General features: G+C 49.3%; 1 protein-coding gene across 1 annotated transcript; it reads left to right on the forward strand.

Annotated features, from left to right (window-relative positions):
* The first annotated feature begins 9309 nt into the window (after positions 1-9309).
* SDR9C7 (short chain dehydrogenase/reductase family 9C member 7) lies at positions 9310-19967 on the forward strand. Its single transcript, XM_032290246.1, has 4 exons — positions 9310-9765; positions 12921-13179; positions 13853-14016; positions 19058-19967. The coding sequence occupies exons 1-4, from the start codon at positions 9465-9467 to the stop codon at positions 19273-19275; spliced, it is 942 nt and encodes a 313-aa protein (XP_032146137.1). The 5' UTR covers positions 9310-9464; the 3' UTR covers positions 19276-19967.
* The last annotated feature ends 220 nt before the right edge of the window (positions 19968-20187 follow it).

Here is a 20187-nt window from a genome sequence, read left to right on the forward strand (position 1 = left end):
TCAACAAGTCTCTAGAAATTGCAGACTTTCCTCGTTTTTCTGTCTTCTTCTGAGGCCTCCAAACTGTTCCAACCTCTACCTGTTTCCCACTTCCGAAGTAGCTTCCACATTTTGGGTGGGCTTGGGGAGCAGTGGCAGGAAGAGACAGGTGCCTTCCTGGAGGTCAGGGGATGAGAGGCATGAACTGAGAACAGATTTGAAGAGGAAAGTTATTCCTGCCGTCTCCCAGCCGTTCTTGCCACCGAGGTGAGAAGCAATTGCTTTCTTTCCATAGATTTTGGATTATCCTTGAATCACAGAAATAGACATAAGGACGAGCCAGCAAGGAAGTGTCAATAAGGCACTGGCAGACCCCAGGTCCTTTCCCTGGGGAAACTGAAGCCTCCTCCCCTCACCTGTGCCCTCTGTGGCACTCAGTGACCGGCCCTCACCTTAAAGTCATTGCACTTTCCCTGTGCCATCCCTCAGCCTCCACCACATCCCAACACAAACACTCCTCCAGTGGCAGGGAGTGATAGTCACTTCTGGATTCATCTTTTACTTTGTGCTACACTTTATTGAGCCCCTGCTGTGCACTGGACAGAAATTCCCTTGAATTACCATTGTTTTCAGTTGTCAGTGTCGTTAGTGTTCTGATGATCTTGCAAATGTGGACTCAACTCAGAAAGCATGAGGAGAAAGGGGTACCTGTTCCTGGACTCAGAATAAATTTTATTTGGTAGGTACCTTCTCAGGTATCTCAGTTTTCTTTCTTCAGGATAAAAATCCAGCATATGGAGCCTTTAGGGAACCCTATGTTGTTGAACAAATTGGTGTTCATTGTAAAACAGAGAGTGAGGTCAGATGTTGCAGGGCCATTCAATTTAGAACATGTAATGAGTGTTGGTGTCAGGCATGTGAATGTTGAAGGTACTGTTAAAGGCACACCTGCTTACCAGGTCTCTTTTTAATGAAACATGATAGCGTGACTCCATCTTGAAGCAAACAGCTAGGCACTCCCAAGGCAGCTCTAAGGTTAATGCTCATAGTCTGAAAATAGCCACATTTCAAGCTGACCACCAATATAATGACAGAATATTTATGGTTATACAGAACATGTTTCACCAGGCCTGTAGAATATCCAGATGTCCTAAGAATCCTGCCCACTTTACTTAAAGATAACATTAATGAGAAGAGTTTGCTTAAAGGGTTAAGGGTCATTGACAACATCAATAGCCCCTACCATTCATGAGCATATCGGCACAATTCTAAGTTTAATCATAGTTCCTGATAGTTTGCTAGTACCTAGTATTAAGGAAGGGACTAACGAAGGCCGGCACCCTCCTCCTCCTGCTTTCTGAAGACACCCTACTCTGTATCAGACTAGTTTCCAATAAACTTGCCTCTTTCACTGTGCTCTGCGGCTCACCTTGAATTCATTCCTATGTGAGACACTAGAACCTGCTCTTAGGGTCTGGATCAGCACCATCCTTTCTGGTAACAAAACAAATATAGCCAGGAAGGGTCCTCAGGAGGCTCCAGGTCCCTGAATGCTCTTGTGCCCTTAGCAGAATAAGGGTCTCTTCTTTTCTCCTTCTTCCAGGCCTCTTTTCTTAGACAGGGAGCCAGGTCCAGTCTGAGAGACTTGGTAGGGAGTGGGGCCCAATCCCACAGAGGCCAGGGGAGCCACAGAAGCTGCCTCACTCCTTCTCTTTGCTGTCCTGGTCCTCTATCAGGAGCATGGGGTCTTTGAGACCCAACCTCCAGAGTCTTTCCCTCCAGCCCCTGATCTCGGTCCTTATCTGTGAGTCGTAGGGGATGTAGGGTCTTAAGGTTGAGCTGCCCAATTCCCCTTGATTGGTGCCCTGCAATAATAAATAGCTCACTTTCCCTTGCTGCTATCTCGATGTCAATGTTTGGCTTCACTGTGCAGGGTGAGAGGACCTCAGTGCAGCTCCAGGACACCCTGAGGCTGCCTTAGTAACCCTGGATGATTGAGCCTCAGTCACTCATTTTGATTGTCAAAGGTGGGCTAGGTCCAAAAAGAGAGTCAGCGGAGGGCGGTGGGATAGGAGTTGGTTTCATAGGTTTGGGGTAGGCAGTGGAAAGTTACAGAAGTTACAGTTCAGGGCAGTTTTTGCAAGCTGGGAGGGGGTCGTAGGGTCCGCAGTCACGAGGTTGACCTATCAGTTGAACAAGGTCGGTTACAAAGTCCAGTTGCCTTATGGTAACAAGGAACAATAGAAAAATGTCTCAAAGTTAATGAGGCCCCACAGAGGTTGATCATTCTTCTCCTTTTGTGTTTTTCCAGTTACTTCTGACTTTCTAGTTCCAGGAACCCATCTGGAGGTGTATGTGCAGGTCAAAGGACTTAGGTAGTGGGGAGGAACTCTGCAAGCCAGAGGCAGATCTGAGGGATTTCACATTTGGGGTGGGGGGTGTCTCCCAGACACCTCCTCCCTCTGACTACCCGCTCTGGGACTACCTGGAATTGCTCCCTACTGGAGCGTCTAGGAAACAACTGCCACCCCCTCCAAGGGGTGAATAAGAGTGGAGCCGTGGATGTGAAGGTTGGGAAATATCTCTGTGTATGGCCATTGAGAATGTACGGTTGAAGGAAACCCTAGTCACTGAGAAGATTCTGGATGTGGACCCTGGTAGGGGAGGGCAGAGGGCAGTGCAGACAGCACCCAGGGCTGGGCACAAGGTATATCTGGAGGTGAGCGGGCGACCCCTGTGGCACCTGCGTGTGTAAGTCCTCACATTCCCCCTTCCAGCAGCCCTGGGCGTTTCCTTCCTGTGGGTTTCAAGTCTCCATCCCCTCCCTCCCCTTTCTTCACCTCTGAGGTCAGACTTCTCCCTTGGGATCCTGCACTCCTTCTACCCCAAAAAACGATTATAGCACGACAGGACCTGTTCCTGTCCATTCTTTTGCCTTTTCCGTCTCATCCTAGAGAGCCTGACTGTGAGCTAGTTTTCTGAGGAGTGATTGATTCTGGGTGCTGAGCAGGATGAGACTCAGGCTCAGGGAGGGATTTCCACCTAAGGTGCCTAGAAACCATGTGTAGCTGCCCAGTAATGTCTTCCTGTGTTCAAGTCATGGACCAGGAGTGTTAGTATAGGAGCTTTCTAGAGACAGTTCCAACCCTGTACTTAGAGGGGTGTGTTTTCCAGGAGAGTGTATGTGGACACTTGTGGGTGTGTGCCTGTGTAAATCACATGTTTGCACCCACATAAACATCTGTGTGGGCACAGCGAAGCGGAGAGAAATCTGGGGACTAGGGAAGCATTGCTGAGTCTTACTGAGTAGAACTTGGGGTTTGCAATTGCATGCATGAGGACTTGCAAAGGCTGTTCAAATGGTGGAGAGATGACGCCAGGATAAAAAATGGTGCAGAAAGACAGCGATCAGGGAGGAAAGTGAGGACTCCCTGCCAAAATGCCTGAGGACCTCCATGCCTACCGCAGCCCTCTGTGTTCTTAAGTCCTCCTGCCTGAATAGAGGCCAGACTCACCCCAGCCTATCTGTGTCTGTCCTCTGCAAAGCCATGTGTCTCTACCTGGCAGTCCTCTTGGGGCTGTACCACTTTCTGCGCTGGTACCAAGAGAGGCAGGTGCTGAGCTACCTGAGAGACAAGTACGTGTTCATCACGGACTGTGACTCGGGCTTCCGGAGCCTGCTGGACAGACAGCTGGAGGCTTATGGGAGCTGAAGTCTTGTACGTGTAGGACAGAGAAGGGGGCTGAGCAGCTGAGGGGTCAGATTTCAGACAGGCTGGAGGCGGTGACCTTGGATGTCACCAAGACAGAGACTGTTGCTGCAGCTGTCCAGTGGGTGAAGGAGCGCGTGGGGAGCAGAGGTACCACACCGATCCCGGCTTGTGCCTGTTTGTTTCTTCTCTCTCTGTGTCACTAGAGGAGACCTAACATCTGCTAACTGGGAACATTCCCAAGACTTTTATTTTCAGGGGCTTGAGCTTTCTGGACATTCAGTTCACTGAGAGCTTTGGAATTTCCAGGTACACAGGGTGACCTTTTTTCCAGGAGAGATATTGCCTTGTCATTGATGCGGGCTGTAGCACAGCTTGTCCCCTGATGTCCCGGGAAGGCCTGTTCTTTAACTTCCCCTAGTCTTAGGACTTAAGTGTCTCTCTCCTAACCAGGATGCAGAAAGCAATTACTCATGTGTTTTTCTTTTACTTTCCTTCCCTGTTTCTTTTCTCTTCTATGCTTTCCCCTGGTTTTCTCTCTTACCTCATTCCTGTCTTCCTGTTTTCCTGTCTCTGTCTCTCTCCCCGGAGAGATAATTGTTGGGCCCCGGAGGCATGGGGAGAGCATCTGAGTCCTAACAACAGGCTCTTTAGGCCCTTGGGAGTGCCCAAAAAACTCAGCCTAGGACAACAACAAGATTTTGGCCCTGACCTAAAAGCTCTGACAGCTGAGAGAGGGGCAAGAGAGCCAGAATCCTTGTTGCCAATTCTCACAGGGGTTGTGACCCAGTCAGCCCTGCTGGCCATGGCAGCCTCCTGAGTCGGGGAGGATCCTGGAGATGGGGTCTGAGCTGAAGACTGAGGATCCCCACCTGGAAGCCTTGAACAGAAATGGGGGAATGACTTGTGTCTTCAGCCCAGGGGGAGCCTCAGCCACCTGCCTGTGCTGTGGGGTCCTCGTGGGGTGAAGCACAGGGCCAGGCCTGTGGGGGAGCTGGGCAGGTGGGTGCACGTGGGCTCATGGAGGCCCTGGACAGGAGCTGTGCCTCATGCTGTTGGCAGTGGAACCCCCAAAAAAGGGATTTGCTCAGGGGAGCTCCTTGGTCTAATCGGCTTCTAGACACCCCTGACTACGGTGAGCCCAGTGTGCGGAGCTAGGCCGAAGGCAGAGGGGTGCTCCTTAGAGGAAAGCTGCCGTCGCCCAGCTCGGACTCCAGGGAGATTCTTGGGGCAGGAGAAGAAGGGAGGGAGCAGAGGAGATAGAATATGAGAATTCTGGTGATCCATTGGCTGTGAGGGGCATAGGAGGTGACAGCACTGAGGTGCTGCCTTGCTCTTGAATTGGTAGGATTTAGGGCTAGTCTGCTCCAGTACGTAAAATGTGGAAACCCTACACTGAGGCAAAGCCACCATCATAACTTTTTCTGCTGTCTGCTGCCCTTCCCAACTCTTCAAGCTTTCTAGCGTCTCTCACTGCCGTTGCGTGCTGGGTTTGTGCTGGGTTTCTTTGTTTTTTGTGTTTTGCCCCCCAACACCTCTGAAGTCCTTGCCCTTCTGCATGCCTGTCTTGCAGGAGGCAGCTTTCCCACCTTGGCATGAAGGTGGCGGCGATCGAACTCTGTTACTTCGAGACCAATATGAGCAGCTAGCTCTGAGAGGCATTTACAGAACCTCAAGGAACTATCAGACCAGGTCATCCCCGAGGTCAAGGAGACCTATGGGGAGAAGTTTCTGACAGCCTATGAGTGAGCTGTGGACAATGGGGAGAGAAACAATCCTTGTCTGGAAGTCTGGGTCCATCATTAGTGCCTCCAACAGTATGAGAATCTGTCCTCCAGACTCTGCCTCCCCAACACAGTGAGGACATTTAGCCCATTTAGCCATGTGGTGAACTGGTCATCTAAAGGAAGCATCCCAGCTTCCTATAATTCGGACCACTGGCTTATCTGAACCCCTCAATATTTTGAGGATGAAACTAAAGTCAGAGATGGTGGATAGCAGAGGGCTCATGGGAAGCTGGGTTTAGAGACAACTGATTTTCATATTCTTAGACTATCAGCAGAGGCCTTCAATCTATGGGTCCAGATAGCTCAAAAAGAGAGGCAGAGGGGGGCTTACAGCAGAACAGGTGTTCCTGGGATGAAGGTGGGGGCACTCCCTTGGGAATATGGATGGATTAGACTTGAGGCATATCATTAGGGGTCCAGGGATTCTTAGACACTCTCCTCTTAATTCAGAGGTCTAAATGGGAGGGGAGGAATGTGCTGGTACATTAAGGATCTTTTCTCATCCTGAACAGACATCAGAAAAGCATCTAGAAGCCTTCGGGCAAAATGCGGTACGAATCTATCCTTGGTGACCCACCGCATGGAGCACTCACTACTTATTTGGCTGAGATACCAGTAAGCCCCTGTGAAGCCAAGACTGGGGTGCATGGTTGGGAGGGGCTAGGTGACCTGGGAGAGGTGATGTGTCCTGGAGAGAGTAATGGCATGATGGGAGGGAGTGCTCATGTCATCTGGATGCCTACCCCACCTTCTTCCTCATGCCCTCCACAGGATTCCTCTGAGATATCAGTGAGGACTGGCAATATTAGGAGGAAAGAACCCAGGTGTTCTGCTAAAGAATGGGATCCAGTATTATTCATAGGTGCCCTGTTGTCTTTGAGTCTCTTGGCCAATTCTGAGGTGTCTACACAAGGGAAGGGTGTGACCAGGGGGAGGATCTGCAGCCCACGCCTTCTCTGCTTCCTGCTCCTTCCCCAGGTAGGCCTCGACCTATTACACGCTCCCCGTGATGGAAATGGCCTGGAGAAAGTCGGGGAGGGGACTCCTCTGAATATACCTGCGGACATGGTGGGGGATGACAGGGCAGCCATCAGTCTGACTCCTAGACCTCAGTGTCAGCTCTGGGGGCATTGGCTGGCAATGGTGTCCTCAACAGGGATTCTGAAAGAGGAGACAGAAACCAATTTTTGACTCTCTCAAAACCATGGGTTTCTTTGGTTACTTTTGTTCTAGAGTAAAAGCTGAAAAGGGCAGCCATGTGCAGCAAGTTGCTTTCTAGTCGGAGGGGAGCGTGGGCTGTGAACCTGAGGGAGGAAGAGGCAGGTGCCTTCATGGGGGTTGGGGATGGGAGGGACGAACTGGGAAGAAAACTGAAGAGAGAAGTTGGATTATCCCTGCCCTGTCTCAGCCCTCTGTGTTCTCACCTTTCTGCCACCAAGGTGAGAGGCAATTGTTTCCTTTCTAGGAATGAGTCAAGTAGCCTGGGGTCACAGGAGTAGACAGACAGACAAGGAAGCCATGGCATGTCACTAAGACACTGGCAGGCCCCAGATCCCTTCTCTGGGGCACCTGGGTCCTCTTCTCTCCAGCGACCTCTTTGTGGCACTCAGTGACTGGCCCTCACTTTAACATCATGGCACGTGCGAGGGGTGCTATTTCAGAGAAATAGAGTGGTGGGAGGGAGCTCTCAAGTTCAAGATCCTGTACCTTACCTCTGTTCTAGGTTTTTCCTGAGACATTATTCAGGACCCTGGTGATTTTAGGAGAAAAGAACAAGGTTTTGCTGCTTAGGAAGGAAGACCCAATCACAGATAATGGCTTCCCACTTCCTTGGGTTCTGAGCCTCATGGCCCACCTGTCACCCTGAAGAATCCACATTTGTTGAAGGTCTTGAGCAACTGGGGGTGGGTGAGCCCAAACCTGCTCTTCCTCCTGTCCACCTCATCAGGGTGTGCCTTGGCCCTTGCCAGTCTATGCCCTCCCACCAGAGGGAAATGGCCTGGCAGAGGAGAGGGCTCCTCTCCACTGAGACACCTGTGTGCACAGGGTGGGGATGGGGAGCGCAGCTACCAGTGTGACCTATCAGGCCTTAGGGGCCAGCTCAGCAGGCAGACCTGTCACCTGAGAGAGGGACATATTTCTACCTCTGAAAGGAAGAGCATTCTTTGTGGTCCTACAGCACGCACTCCCCCGACTCTCATGGGCTGTGTGTTCAGTTTAGGCCAGAGGAACACTGCCAGCATAGAGGCCCTGGAGGTGCTGAGTCAGGACCAGGCCTGTGCTGGAGCAGTTCTGAGTTATCCTCATTTTAGGTTCAGAGCCAACTCCTGGACCTCACCTGTGTCCTCAAGAACTGGGATACCCACTGAGCTGGGCCTGCTCAGCCCTTGAGTGACATGGTATGACCTTGGCAAGCCAAGACTTCTCCGTTTATTCACCCAGGAGGTGGACAGAGCCTGGGAGATGCTTCCCAGATCCCACATAGGAGGTGTTCTGCCTTGGGGTGGTTATGAAGTCGGTGCAATTTGCTTTCTACCATTTCCCACCTCCATCCCCTATAAGCTTTGGGTCTGCTCTTCGGGGTGTGTTCATAATCTGGCCTCCTCCCCTCTCTTGGTAAGGAATGGACAAACCCTGTGGGACTTTCCAAGGTGACACCTGCTTTATCTGATTCTGTGCTGGTCAGACTTGGCAAATGGTGGATCACAGAGAAACATCCCTTGTCCCTTCATGCTAGACAACTTTGTGGTCCCATTTCTGTGTCAGGCTTTCTAAGCCATGAAGGTGTGAGCTGGGACCAGGCTCATCCTAAGCAATGGTGACCCTAGATGTCAATCCAAAGAACACCGGTGGCTCCAGCATCATTCTGTCCCTGCATCTTAAGCAATTCTGTCACTACTTACACCTCTGATTTCCTAATTTTCTTTCCTTTACCACCTTCCCTCTTAGCTTTCTGCAAATTATTTGCTAAATTGCCTGGAATCTCTCCTTCTCCTCCAAGTCCCGACCCTGAGAATTTTCTATGTCTCTGGCCCCAGTTCTCTGCTCCTCCTATATCTCATCCCCTCTCAAAGCCAAGACCCCTGCCAGACCCTTCCCTCAGCTGCCCAGTGAACTCATAATCCCTCCTCATTCATCTGGCCTGGGGCTGCTTACTGGTGATCTGAGTATCACTGCCCCTTCCCTAGGGCATCAGGCCTGAGTGGCCCCAGGTCTTTCTGCTTTCTGGTAGCTGGGCTTCACATGACCAGCCTTCCCTGTAGAATGGCCCTGCTGCCTATGGCCTCAGAACAATGGAGGTGCATCCACACTGGGAGGAATCTATTGCTTTTCATCCTCTCTCATGATGGAGACTTACCTAAGAATTCTGAAGAGCTGACCTCATACTGTTTCTCTTGAGGTTTGGAATGCACAGAACCAGTGTTGTTTGTTTTGCATTAATGAATTCATCTTGAGCATTTTCCCTGAAAATAAAACTTAAACTTATTTACATACCTGCACTCATGACAAATGAATCTGACCCCTGGGAACCAAAATACCCAGGCAGGGTTGGGGGCAGTGTGGAGGCAAGATTTCTAGGGGAGCTGTCGGGGGTGAGTCCTCCTCTTTCATTTGCGTCCCTTACACTGCCTGAGTGTGCCACCACTCATCACCAACATTGCCAGTGGATTCTTTCCCATTCTTGTCACCTTCACCCATCAGGGCAGGAGGAGAGTGGGAGGCAGCCACCAGGGCTGTCAGAGGTGACAAGCTTCAGGTTGGACTTGAATTTCTTGCATCTGGGCTAATTGCTGTGATGATGCATCCACCTATAAAAATTACAGCATGGCTCACCCAGGGACCTAGATTTGTTGCAAGCTTTAGGAGGGAGGAGAGCTGTTCTTCCTGGTGGGTTCCCGCAGACTGCTGGCTAGGGCTCAGAGAACCAGCCTCTTCCCTGTTGTCTCCTGAGCCCAGTCCCTCCTGGCCGTCACATTGATCCTGCCTTATGGCGGCCCTCATGGACCTCTCGTTTATGTACCGCTGGTTCAAGAACTGCAATCTGGTCAGCAATCTCTCAGAGAAGTATGTCTTCATCACAGGCTGTGACTCTGGCTTCGGGAACCTGCTGGCCAAGCAGCTGGTTGATCGGGGCATGCAGGTGCTGGCTGCTTGCTTCACTGAGGAGGGAGCCCAGAAACTTCAGCAGGATACCTCCTGTCGGCTGCGGACCACCCTACTGGATGTCACCAAAAGCGAAAGCATCAAGGCGGCGGCCCAGTGGGTGAGGGACCAAGTGGGCGAGCAAGGTGGGGTGAATTGCTCTTTGGCTTTCTTCGTTTCTCTTTCTTTCTCTTCCTCTCTCCCAAAGCATCTGACAGTATCAGAGACCCTGACATCCAGATGGGGTGGGAGAGGTGACTCAGGGAAAGGGCCCCGCCTCAATCTGATTGGAAGCCACTGCATGGTTTGGCCTGTTCACATGTAGGGGTGATTTCCCGAGGAAGTTTTCTGTCCCGGAAACTCAAAGAGACAGGAAAGAGGTCTCAATAGGAAATGATGGGGGAAGATGTGTTCTGTGTGTCCAAACCTTGAAAAACGGATGTGCCTCTCTGAAGCTTCAGCAGTCCTAACCATCAGCTCCTGGGGAAATACAAGTACATTTCTTGTTGGGATCAGGATAGGGAGAGGGGAATGAGACAGGAGGTTGGATCCCATGAGTGGGTGCGTTTTCTCTCTTTGACTGTGTCAGGCAGTTCTTGACATCATGGTGAGTGTTGGTTTGACTTCAGGGCAAGTATGTCAGAGTGGCTGCTCCTATTGGGAAAGGAAGCTGTGGACTGGGGCTGCTCCAGGACTGTGTGGGGACCTGCCTCATGCACTTCCAGCACACAGGGTGTGGGCACAGGAACAGGATGAACAGGATGGCTGCGTTGCAGAAGCAGCAGCCCAGAGGAAGTCCTCCCTCCTAAAGGAGCTAGTCTGGAGCCCATGTACAGGTCAGGGCAGCAGAGTCCTGGAGCCAGGGGGAGTCCGACAGTAACTTCCAGCTTGATTTTTCTCCTTAGCACTCATCACTATTCAAAGTACAACAGATTTTACTTATTTATTGTCTGTTCCTCTACTAGAATAAAGCTTTCTGGGAAGAAGGATTTTTGTCTCTTTTATTTACTGCATATCCTTAATACCTAGAATAATGTCTGGCACCTAGTAAGGTACTCAATACGTAGTTTTTAAATGAGCTAATTAATTAATAATTCAGCAAGAGTGAGCCTCTGTCTTCAGCAGGCTGTCTCAGCCAGTTCCCTGCATTCAGCCTTGAGCCACTTGCCTTAATGCCTCACTTAGCATGTTAGTTTCCTGTTACTGCTGTAACAAATAACTCAAAGGTAGGGTCTGGAGACAATACAAACGTATTATCTTCTAGTTCTGGAGGAGAGATGCCCAAAATGGGTCTCACTGATCCAAAATCAAAGTCAGCAGAGCTGTGTTCCTTCTGGAGGCTCTGGAGGAGATTTCGTCTCTGCCTTTTCCAGCTTCCAGAGGCAGCTGACATCCCCTGGCTCCTGGCCTGCTACCTTCATCTTCAAGGCCCGCAAGGTTGGGGCCAGTATTTTTCACATTTCTCTCTGTCGCTCTGATTCTCTGGTTTCTGCTTCCTTCTTCCACTTAGAAGGACTCGTGATTATACCGGGCTCACCGGATTAATCTAGGATAATTTCCCTGTATTAGCTTCCTCCCTAACTTTAAGGACAATTGATTAGCAACCTCCATTCCCCCTGCAACCTTAATTCCCCTTTCCCATGTAGCCCAGCAGATTCACGGGTTCCAGAGATAATGAGGATGGGGACATCTTCGAGGGACCATTATTTTGCCTAGGCCACTGGGCAATATCCTGGTCTAAGAAAAACTGAGAACTGGGGTGGGTAGGGGGATGGGAGATGAAGTTCTTGCATGCTTCTCATTGCTCCTGGATAGAGAAAGACAGGGAGATTGGGCAGGGGCATGACTTGGGTGGGGACCCCAGACCTAGGGGAAGGGGTGGACTAGAATTTGTTTGCATTGAGATCTGCCTTCAGGAGACAGTGGGATGTGCCTGCAGAGTACCTGGAGGCTGCAGAGGCTGGGGCTGTGGGGAGGATCACCAGAGCAGTAGGGCTTGGGGAACTCTTGCATGAAGGAGCTGGAAGGGGTCCTTGAGGAACATTTAGAGGAGTTTCCAGTATATCCTTTGTATTACCCTCCCTCTGGTGGAATTTTTTGGAAGCCCAGTATGTAAAACAAATGAGAGGAGAGCTTCTCCTGCATTTTCCTCCTCCTAGCAGGCTTGCAAAACACCGTCTGGAAACAACTGTTGCAGTCCACTGGATGAAGAACCTGAGGCCCAGAGAGGGAAGTGACTTGTCCAAGGCTGGAAGTAAAACCAGGACTGTACATCAAACTCTTCAGCCCTGGGCCCCTGCAGAGTTGAATGGCAACACTTAGCATTATTTCTTTCCATTTGTACCAACCCAATGGAAATATCTCAGAGTCCTCATCACATTTTCCATACAAATTTTATTTAAATATTTTATATATTTATTTATAAACAGTATTATTTCCTTTCTGGCTTGTGAGTTCCTTCAGGGGTAAGATGCTGTTTTGTTCATTTTGTGTCTCCTTTACCCTGTATTTTATTTTATATCATTTTATTTTATTTTTAGAGATAAGGTCTCACTCTCTCACCCAGGCTGGAGTACAGTGGCACCATCATAGCTCAGTGTAATTTTGAACAAGGTAACCTCTAATCTGGGCTCAAGTGATCCTCCCCACTCAGCCTCTCAAGTAGCTAAGGCTACAGGTATGCACCACCATGCCTGACTTTTTTTTTTTTTTTTTGTAGAAATGGGGCTCTCACTCTGTTGCTCAGGCTGGTCTCTAATCCTGAACTCAAGAGATCCTCCCACCTCATCCTCCCAAAGGGTTGTAATTACAGGTGTAAGACACTACACCTGGCTTCCTTCGCCCTGTAATTTTCACCTTCTAGATGCGTGCATGAATAAACATGTGAAGATGAATGAATGAACGGACTGATTTTGGTAGTATGTGAAATGCAGTTGGTTATACTTAAGTGAATAGAGAGGGCGAAGCAGGATAGGGAAGGATCCAAACATTAATTCATTGGTATAAAAACGAAACTCTTGTCCCAAAGCTGATAGCTGAAATACTGTGAGCTAACACCTAGATTATAGCTGGTACAGAGCCCCAGCTAGCTGGCAGATTTTACGTGTTTCAGGAAAAATTGTCCCTTTGGGGAAAACCAATTAGTAAAAGGCACACTTTCGTTTTATGTTATAACCTGACCGTGTTATGTCTTGTGCACCTGCTCAATCATCCTTGAGGGCCCTGAGCCGGTGGGGAGCAGACCTTGGTTCTTTCCCAGACCCATTGCTGATTTCTGTGTGGTTCTCTATCTTGCCCCCAGGCCTCTGGGCCCTGGTGAATAATGCTGGTGTGGGCCTGCCCAGTGGTCCCAACGAATGGCTGACCAAGGAGGACTTTGTGAAGGTGATCAATGTGAACCTGGTGGGACTGATCGAAGTGACCCTTCACATGCTGCCCATGGTCAGGAGAGCCCGGGGCAGGGTTGTCAACATGTCCAGCTCTGGTGGTCGTGTGGCTGTCATTGGTGGTGGCTACTGCATCTCCAAGTTTGGCGTCGAAGCCTTCTCTGACAGCATTAGGTAACTGGGCCCTGGTACTAAACCATTCTGGGTGGAAATCCCAGGGGTCAGAGAGAGTTGGGAGTGACAGCATGTGGGCAGCGGACTTCTGCAGACAAGAAGCTGACACAATAGCAGAAGGAAGGTTAGACTTCAAGGTGTTTTCTCCAAGACTAAGAGAAGAGCTGAGGAGAAGAGGTAGAATGGAATTATGAGGCATCAGGCGGGCCTTCCCTTGAGCTGCACAGGGTAAGTAAAACCCTGTTGGGGCCTGTGAGAGGAGGAGGGAGAGTCCTCCAAACAGACAGACAGGCCTGGAGGCAGAGGTCCCCTCTGGGAGGTCCTCAGAGGAGCATGCAGGCCTTGTGTAGACCCACGCCCTTCACCATGTGGGTGGTGGGTGAAGGGCTGATAATGGGAGGGACCTGGTGGGAGACCAGACTTTGGCCTAGATTCTCTATTGACTTCTTCCCACTGGTCATGCCTCATGCAAATTGCCCAGAGATTGCTGAGCCAGCTTGGGAAAGGGCTGAGGGCCTCAGGAGGGGATTATTTGCAAAACAACAATGCCAGGGCCAAGTGCAGGGGTGGGGGAAGCATCTCTATGTTCCTGAAAAACAAGTCTATCCAGAGGTGACTCTCCATGATGATTGTCATCTCGGGGCCCAGACTGAGTGCAACTCGTCTTTCCCAGGCGTGAGCTCTACTACTTTGGGGTGAAGGTCAGCATCATTGAGCCAGGGAACTACCGGACAGCCATTCTGGGCAAGGAGGGCATGGAGTCACGCCTGCAAAAGCTTTGGGAGAGGCTGCCTCAGGAGACCCGGGACAGCTATGGAGAGGAGTACTTCCGCATCTGTAAGTTCCTGGGGCTGGAGAGGGTCTCTGAGGGGAGCGGGTTGGTCTTGAGGTCACTGGCTGGCTTTCCATTCAGAGATGGTGAGACAAAACTCAGAGGAGTTCAGGACTCCAGGTCACACAGTGGTAGAGCTGGGGTTTGAGAATAGATAGCAAGTGGCAGAATTATCACTGCTGGAGCAGTGCGGGGAGTTAAGAGCAAGGTGGCCCACTCCTGGCACCTACCCCCACAGCATCATGATGCAGGGGAATCAGGTGAAAATGCACTGAGATAAATACAACCAAGAGATCAAGTGCTGGCTCTACGACTTACCAGCTAGGAGACTTTGGACCTGTTACCTAGTTTTCCCATGCCTCAGTTTTCTCATTTACAAAATGGAGCCAAAGATAGTGCCTCCCTCATGGGCTTGCTGTGAGGGTTAGTGTGTGTAAAGTACCTTGCACACTCTGAGTGCTTGTTAATAAAGAAGAAAAAGAGCACATGGTGATTTAAAAGGGAGGGTGTCTAGGCAGCTCTCTTTCTCTCACTGAGCTGAGGGTCTCCTGTGAACCGTAGCTGTTTTTGGAGGGTGAAGGGGACATGGCAGCTGTTTGCCCTGCTGCCCCAAAACTTTGTGCTGCAAAAAATTGTCTGCTGGACATCATACGTTAACAGAACACAAAGCCAAGACAGACATTTTTTCACTGAATACATACATGCTTTATTGTAAGGCTGCCATGTCCCAAGCATGTGTGGAGCCGGAGAGCTGGAGTGGACAAAGTGGTATGCTTGACCCTCACTGACTGTAGCTTAGGACTCAGTAGGAGAGACAAACATTAATAAAAACACATGTGTTTAATGGTAAACGTGGATATGTGCTACAGAGGAGAAAGAGGGATGTGAAAGAAGAATGGAGTGGGAAGTTGTGCCCCAATTCAGACGATGGTGAAGTGGGGAGCTTCTCTGACTTTGAGGAGGAATAAGAGTTAGATGTTGCTGGGAAAGGGAAAAAGGAGCTGGGTAGGGACTTTTTTTCTGCAGGAAGGCTCTGAGGCAGAAAACTCCATTTGTCGAACTTCAAAGGAACCAGCCGGTGGGGAGCAATGGTGGGTAGCTGGTGTATACAGAATAAATTAGAGCATCAAAGCACACTGAGGATGAAGGGGTGAGGGAGAGGAAGCCATCAAGGATGAATGCCACGTTTACAGCTTGAAGAACCTGGTGGATGGAGGAGTCATTCATTCACTGATTTTGGGAAGCCTCCAGGAAAAATTTGGAGTACCCCTTAGATAAAGTTATCTTTTAGTGCTAGGCATGTTAGGATTCTGTGAGAAGAAAACATCTAAGGATTTACATTAGTTGGGACTTACTCAGGACAGAAGATCCCATGCAAATTATTTAAGCAGAAAAGGAATTTCTTGCCTCACCTAACTAAAAAGTTGAGTAAGATAAGCTTCAGGTGCAACCCCAACCAGCCCACAAATGACGCTGTCAGGATGCACCCATTTCTTGGCTCTGCTTCTTTTGCATTGACTCCAGTCTCTAAGCTCTCTCCCCTATGGGGGCCACATGGCTGCAGCATCTCTTCGCCTCCACCCAGGGCGAGGTCTGCTGGGAAAATAGGAGAGTTCTTTCCAGTGTGTCTCTCAAAAGTCCTAATGTACACTCTGACTTGGAGGACCTATGGTAGCCGAATCATAGGCAACCACAACATGTACCCAACCCTAAGCCAATCACTGTGCCTAGGGGAATGTGAAAGTGTGGCGCAGGCTGGGCCACGTGCTCTGCCCAGACTGACTGACTCAGTGTGGGGGAGGCATAGGTCCCCAAAGGGAAATCTGTAGCTGTTGGGAACAAGGAGAGTAGATGTTAGAGTGCGGGGGGAAGAATATTTATCCTTTGTGTGATCTCTCTTAGCAAAGAGTAGTTTCAATTATTTGTGGAGCTGCCCTGAGGCTGAGCGAAATGGATTCAGCCGGTATCTAGAAACTTTACTAAGTCATTTTCTAAGTAAGCACTCAGGGTGAAGAAAGCTTGCAGAGTCTTTAGTGTGGTCCATGAAAGAATATGTATAAAGGCAAACTCCTCTGAAAACCTTGTCCAAAAGCTTACCAGCTTTTGTTATACTAAAGAATAGTAAGGATTGGGTTTATAAAATATCATACACCAATTCACCTGTAGTCCACACCACCATTTCAGAGGAAAGTTTTCAGGCAGTGATCAACTACATTTAGATAAACGTTTTCCCAAGTGGTTATGTGAGAGTTTTCGCTTCCGTTACCCAGTGTTTATTGGGATACAGAGATGAGACAGTCTCCAGGAAACTAGCAGGGAAGATGTGAAAGCAAATAAACCACTGCATGAAGAATCTTGCAATAACGGACGTGCATACAAGGCAAAGCAACAACACAGACTTCATTCCGCAACAGAAGCCTCACAGAGGTGACAGTTGATGCCTTAGTGAGTTTTGAAGGATGAATACGAGTACACCAAAAGGGAAAGAGGTGGCGGATGTTTCACACAAGAGGAAGGGCGTGAACCACATGTTGGAGACCTGACGTAGCATTGTATGCTTTTGGAGGCAGTGCAGATTCAGGCTTGCATTCCAGCAGTCCCTCTAATCATGTTACACAGCTCTCCAAACTTCAGTTTATCCATTTATAAAGTACAATTCCTCTCTCATGGATTGTTAGGAGAATTAAACAGAAATGCAAAGTACTCAGCTCTGCCACAGTAAGAACCAAACAAACCTTTGCCATTGCCATTATAGTCTGGCAGGAGGAGTGCTGTGGGTGGTGACTGAGGAGGGGAGACATTAGGAGTCAGATCATAAGAGGCTTTGATGGCTAAAGGAGTGTGGATTTTATCCTGAGGGCATTGGGGAGCCTTGTAAATGGCTCTGAAATGACAGATCAGATTTGTGTCACGATGGGAAGGATAAAGAGGCCACCTGGGAGACTACTGCAGAAACCCGGTGATGGAACAATAAAAACATGAAGTTCTAAGTCATCGTGGTTCTGGTGGTTGGGGGCAGCTGTGCAACAGGCTGAAGAAATATTTAGGAGTTGTCACGGAGCATCACTGGGTACCAGCTCAGCAAGTTGCTGTGCAATCAAACAGGCCCCTGGCTTGTAAGCCCCAGGACCAGACCTGGTACTTTTATAGACTTTATCTTACTTAATTCTCCCCATAACAAAAATATTTTCCCAGGTGCCCAACTCCAAAGCCTGTGTCCTTCCTCACGGTGGAGGAGAGTGACAGGGCTGGATGTGTCCTTCCCTCTCCCTTCCCACTCCATGCCCAGCAGGGTGCCCAGCGCTGAATGGCAGCTAATAGCTATTTGAGAAAACAATGAAAGCATGTACCTCATACTGCTTCCCATGTCTGGGGTACCTTCTTCCACCCACTGCCTGTGCTAGCCCTCCTCACCTCTCAGAACCCAGGCCCCCGCCCATCTCATCATGTTAGCTTGCTCCGCCTCCTCAGCCCACAAAGGCTTCCCTGGCTCCAAGCAGGCAGACTCAGCCCCCTGGGCATCCTGAACGATTCCGTTGACCCTCAGCCCTGCTGCTGGTGGCCTCTGTGCCAGCTCCATGGTCAGAGGGCAGGGTGTGCCTTCCTAAGACTTTGCTTCGCAGACAGTCTGGCTTTAAGTTTATGTGACTTGTTGAGATTCCAAAGTGTAGTTTGGCGTTTTCCCTGCATCAGTTTTCTTTCCAGGAAACAGAAAATGGAGTTTCTCAGAGTCTGGGGTGAAGGGGACTTAAGTGACACCGCCCCATTCTCACCAGCCACCCTCAAGGGCCCCGAGCCCAAGCAGGTCAATTCCTTGCCTGCCTGGACCATTCTCAAAGTCAGGGCAGCTTTGACTTCCTCTCCATTTTCAAGTTTTCATCCCTTATCAGGGCAGTCTGCTGAAGCACCATTTTCTCTGGAGTACTCAGGGCTCTCAATGAAGCATGAATCCTCCTGTCCTGGGGCGAGGGTGCAGATGAGGGCCTGGTGGGTGTGTGGTGTGGCCCTTCTCCTGGTTATGTGGTTATGTCATGAGCTTCCGCAGACTTGCACTACTCGGGTGCTCTGTCCCCATCTCCACCCCTGTGTGCCAGTGCAAACAGAACAACCTCTCACATTTGTAAGGGCCCTACCAGCTGCTTCTCTATGCCTTAGATTATTTGAGTCCACAATGGTCTTATGACTGAGGTAGGGGCAATATTACTATTTTTTAATAATATTTTCTCCTGGATGCTTTTGTTTAAATGTGGGAACTTTAGGAAGTACATAGAAGGAAAAAAAAAAAGCCCCTTGTCCCACCATGTTTTCTATTTTGCACTCCCCCAGTGTCCACTCTGCTATTAATCATCTTTGTTATTTTCCAGGACAGATTTTTTTTTGGCGGGGGGTAGAGGGGGGCGGAAGATGGAGTCTCACTCTGTTGCCCAGGATGGAATGCAGTGGAACAATCTTGGCTCACTGCAACCTCCTCCTCCTCCCGGGTTCAAGTGATTCTCATGCCTCAGCCTCCCGATTAGCTGTGATTACAGACACATGCCACCATGCCACCACGCATGGCTAATTTTTGTATTTTTAGTAGAGATGAAGTTTTACCATGTTGGCCAGGCTGGTCTAGAACTCCTTCCTGAATTCAGGAAGAGAAATAAGATTATTTATTTATTTTATTTTAAGACAGCATATCATTCTGTCCCCCAGGCTGGTGTTCACTGGTGCAACCTCGGCTCACTACAACCTCTGCCTCCTAGGTTCAAGTGATTCCCGTATCTCAGCCTCCCAAGTAGCCGGGATTACAGGCATGTGCCACCACACTCAGCTGATTTTTGTATTTTTAGTAGAGATGGAGTTTCGCCATGTTGGCCAGGCTAAGATTATTTATAATAGTCTGATAAATGTGTGTTAGTTTAAGGGGCCACCTGGAGCGTGTGACAGACCTGCCTGAAATGTTGGATCAGGGATCTGATGGAAAGGGAAGTTGGTTGGAATTCAGAAGAAACCGTCTTTTATGAAGAATAACAGAGCCTTTTTCTCCTCTGTGCCTTCAAACAGATACCGACAAATTGAAAAACGTGACTCAGCTGGCAGAGCCCAGAGTCAGAGATGTCATCAACAGCATGGAGCATGCTGTTGTTTCCCGGAGCCCTCGCATCCGCTACAACCCTGGCCTGGATGCCAAGCTCCTCTACCTCCCTCTGGCTAAGCTGCCCACCCCTGTGACAGATTTCATCCTTAGCCGGTACCTTCCAAGGCCAGCAGACGGTGTCTAAACTGCAGAGGCTCAAGAGGTCAGTGGAGCGTAAAAGAGGGGGTAGAAGGACTTTAGGGTCACAAACGGTGGTATCGGATATCCTGGGGGCATTGGCTGCAAAGGACACTTGGCTCAGCTGACACCCACTGCTGTCAAACTTACCAGTAACTTCTAACGGAAGATGAATGCCTCTTCCCACCCCCTGGGGCCCCACAGAAACCTGAGGTGGCCTCTGCAGGTTCGGTGATCTGTAGCAATGTCTCCAAGGACATCTACCACCCAGTCAGGATATGGCTTCTTCTGGTCCTGGAAAAGTCATGGAGAAAACCAGCTCCTGCTGAATCATGAGCCCCTTTCAGTTATCCCTGCCACTGAGAAATACTGTGGGATAATCTAGCCCCCGGGAGAATCTAACCACCTTCCTACTGAGTCCCTCAATATGCACAACTTCATTCACATAACCCATTACTGAAGTACATAGTGGGGGCAGATAGGGAGTGCAAGATTACATCAGACAAAAGTTTAAAATATTTTCTCTCTTTTTTAGATTCTTCTATCTATAGGTGATTGGGATCCACATGAAATAACATTCATTTGTTTAATCATCATTGAGTAATTTTTCAAATAATTATTGAATGCCTACTGCCTACCAGGCACTTTGTAGGTGCTGGGGGAATATAAAGATGATTAAACCATGGTCTTGGTTTTTTATTGTTTATTTTGTGTTTTGCTTTGCTTTGTTTTAGCGCAACATCTAGTAGCGGAGTTAGGACAAACAGTGATAGAAGGAATAGAAATCAGAATACAAATTTTTAGAGCTAGGAAGGACCCTGGAAGTCTTCATCCAATACTTCACAAACTTGGCTGTACCTTGTAAACACCCAGTTAACTAAAAATACAGACTCCTGCACCAATATTAGAAAATCTGATT

This window comes from Sapajus apella, unplaced genomic scaffold (assembly GCF_009761245.1).
Source record: "Sapajus apella isolate SASKATOON/1434 unplaced genomic scaffold, GSC_monkey_1.0 scaffold2, whole genome shotgun sequence".
Classification (NCBI taxonomy): Eukaryota; Metazoa; Chordata; class Mammalia; order Primates; family Cebidae; genus Sapajus; species Sapajus apella.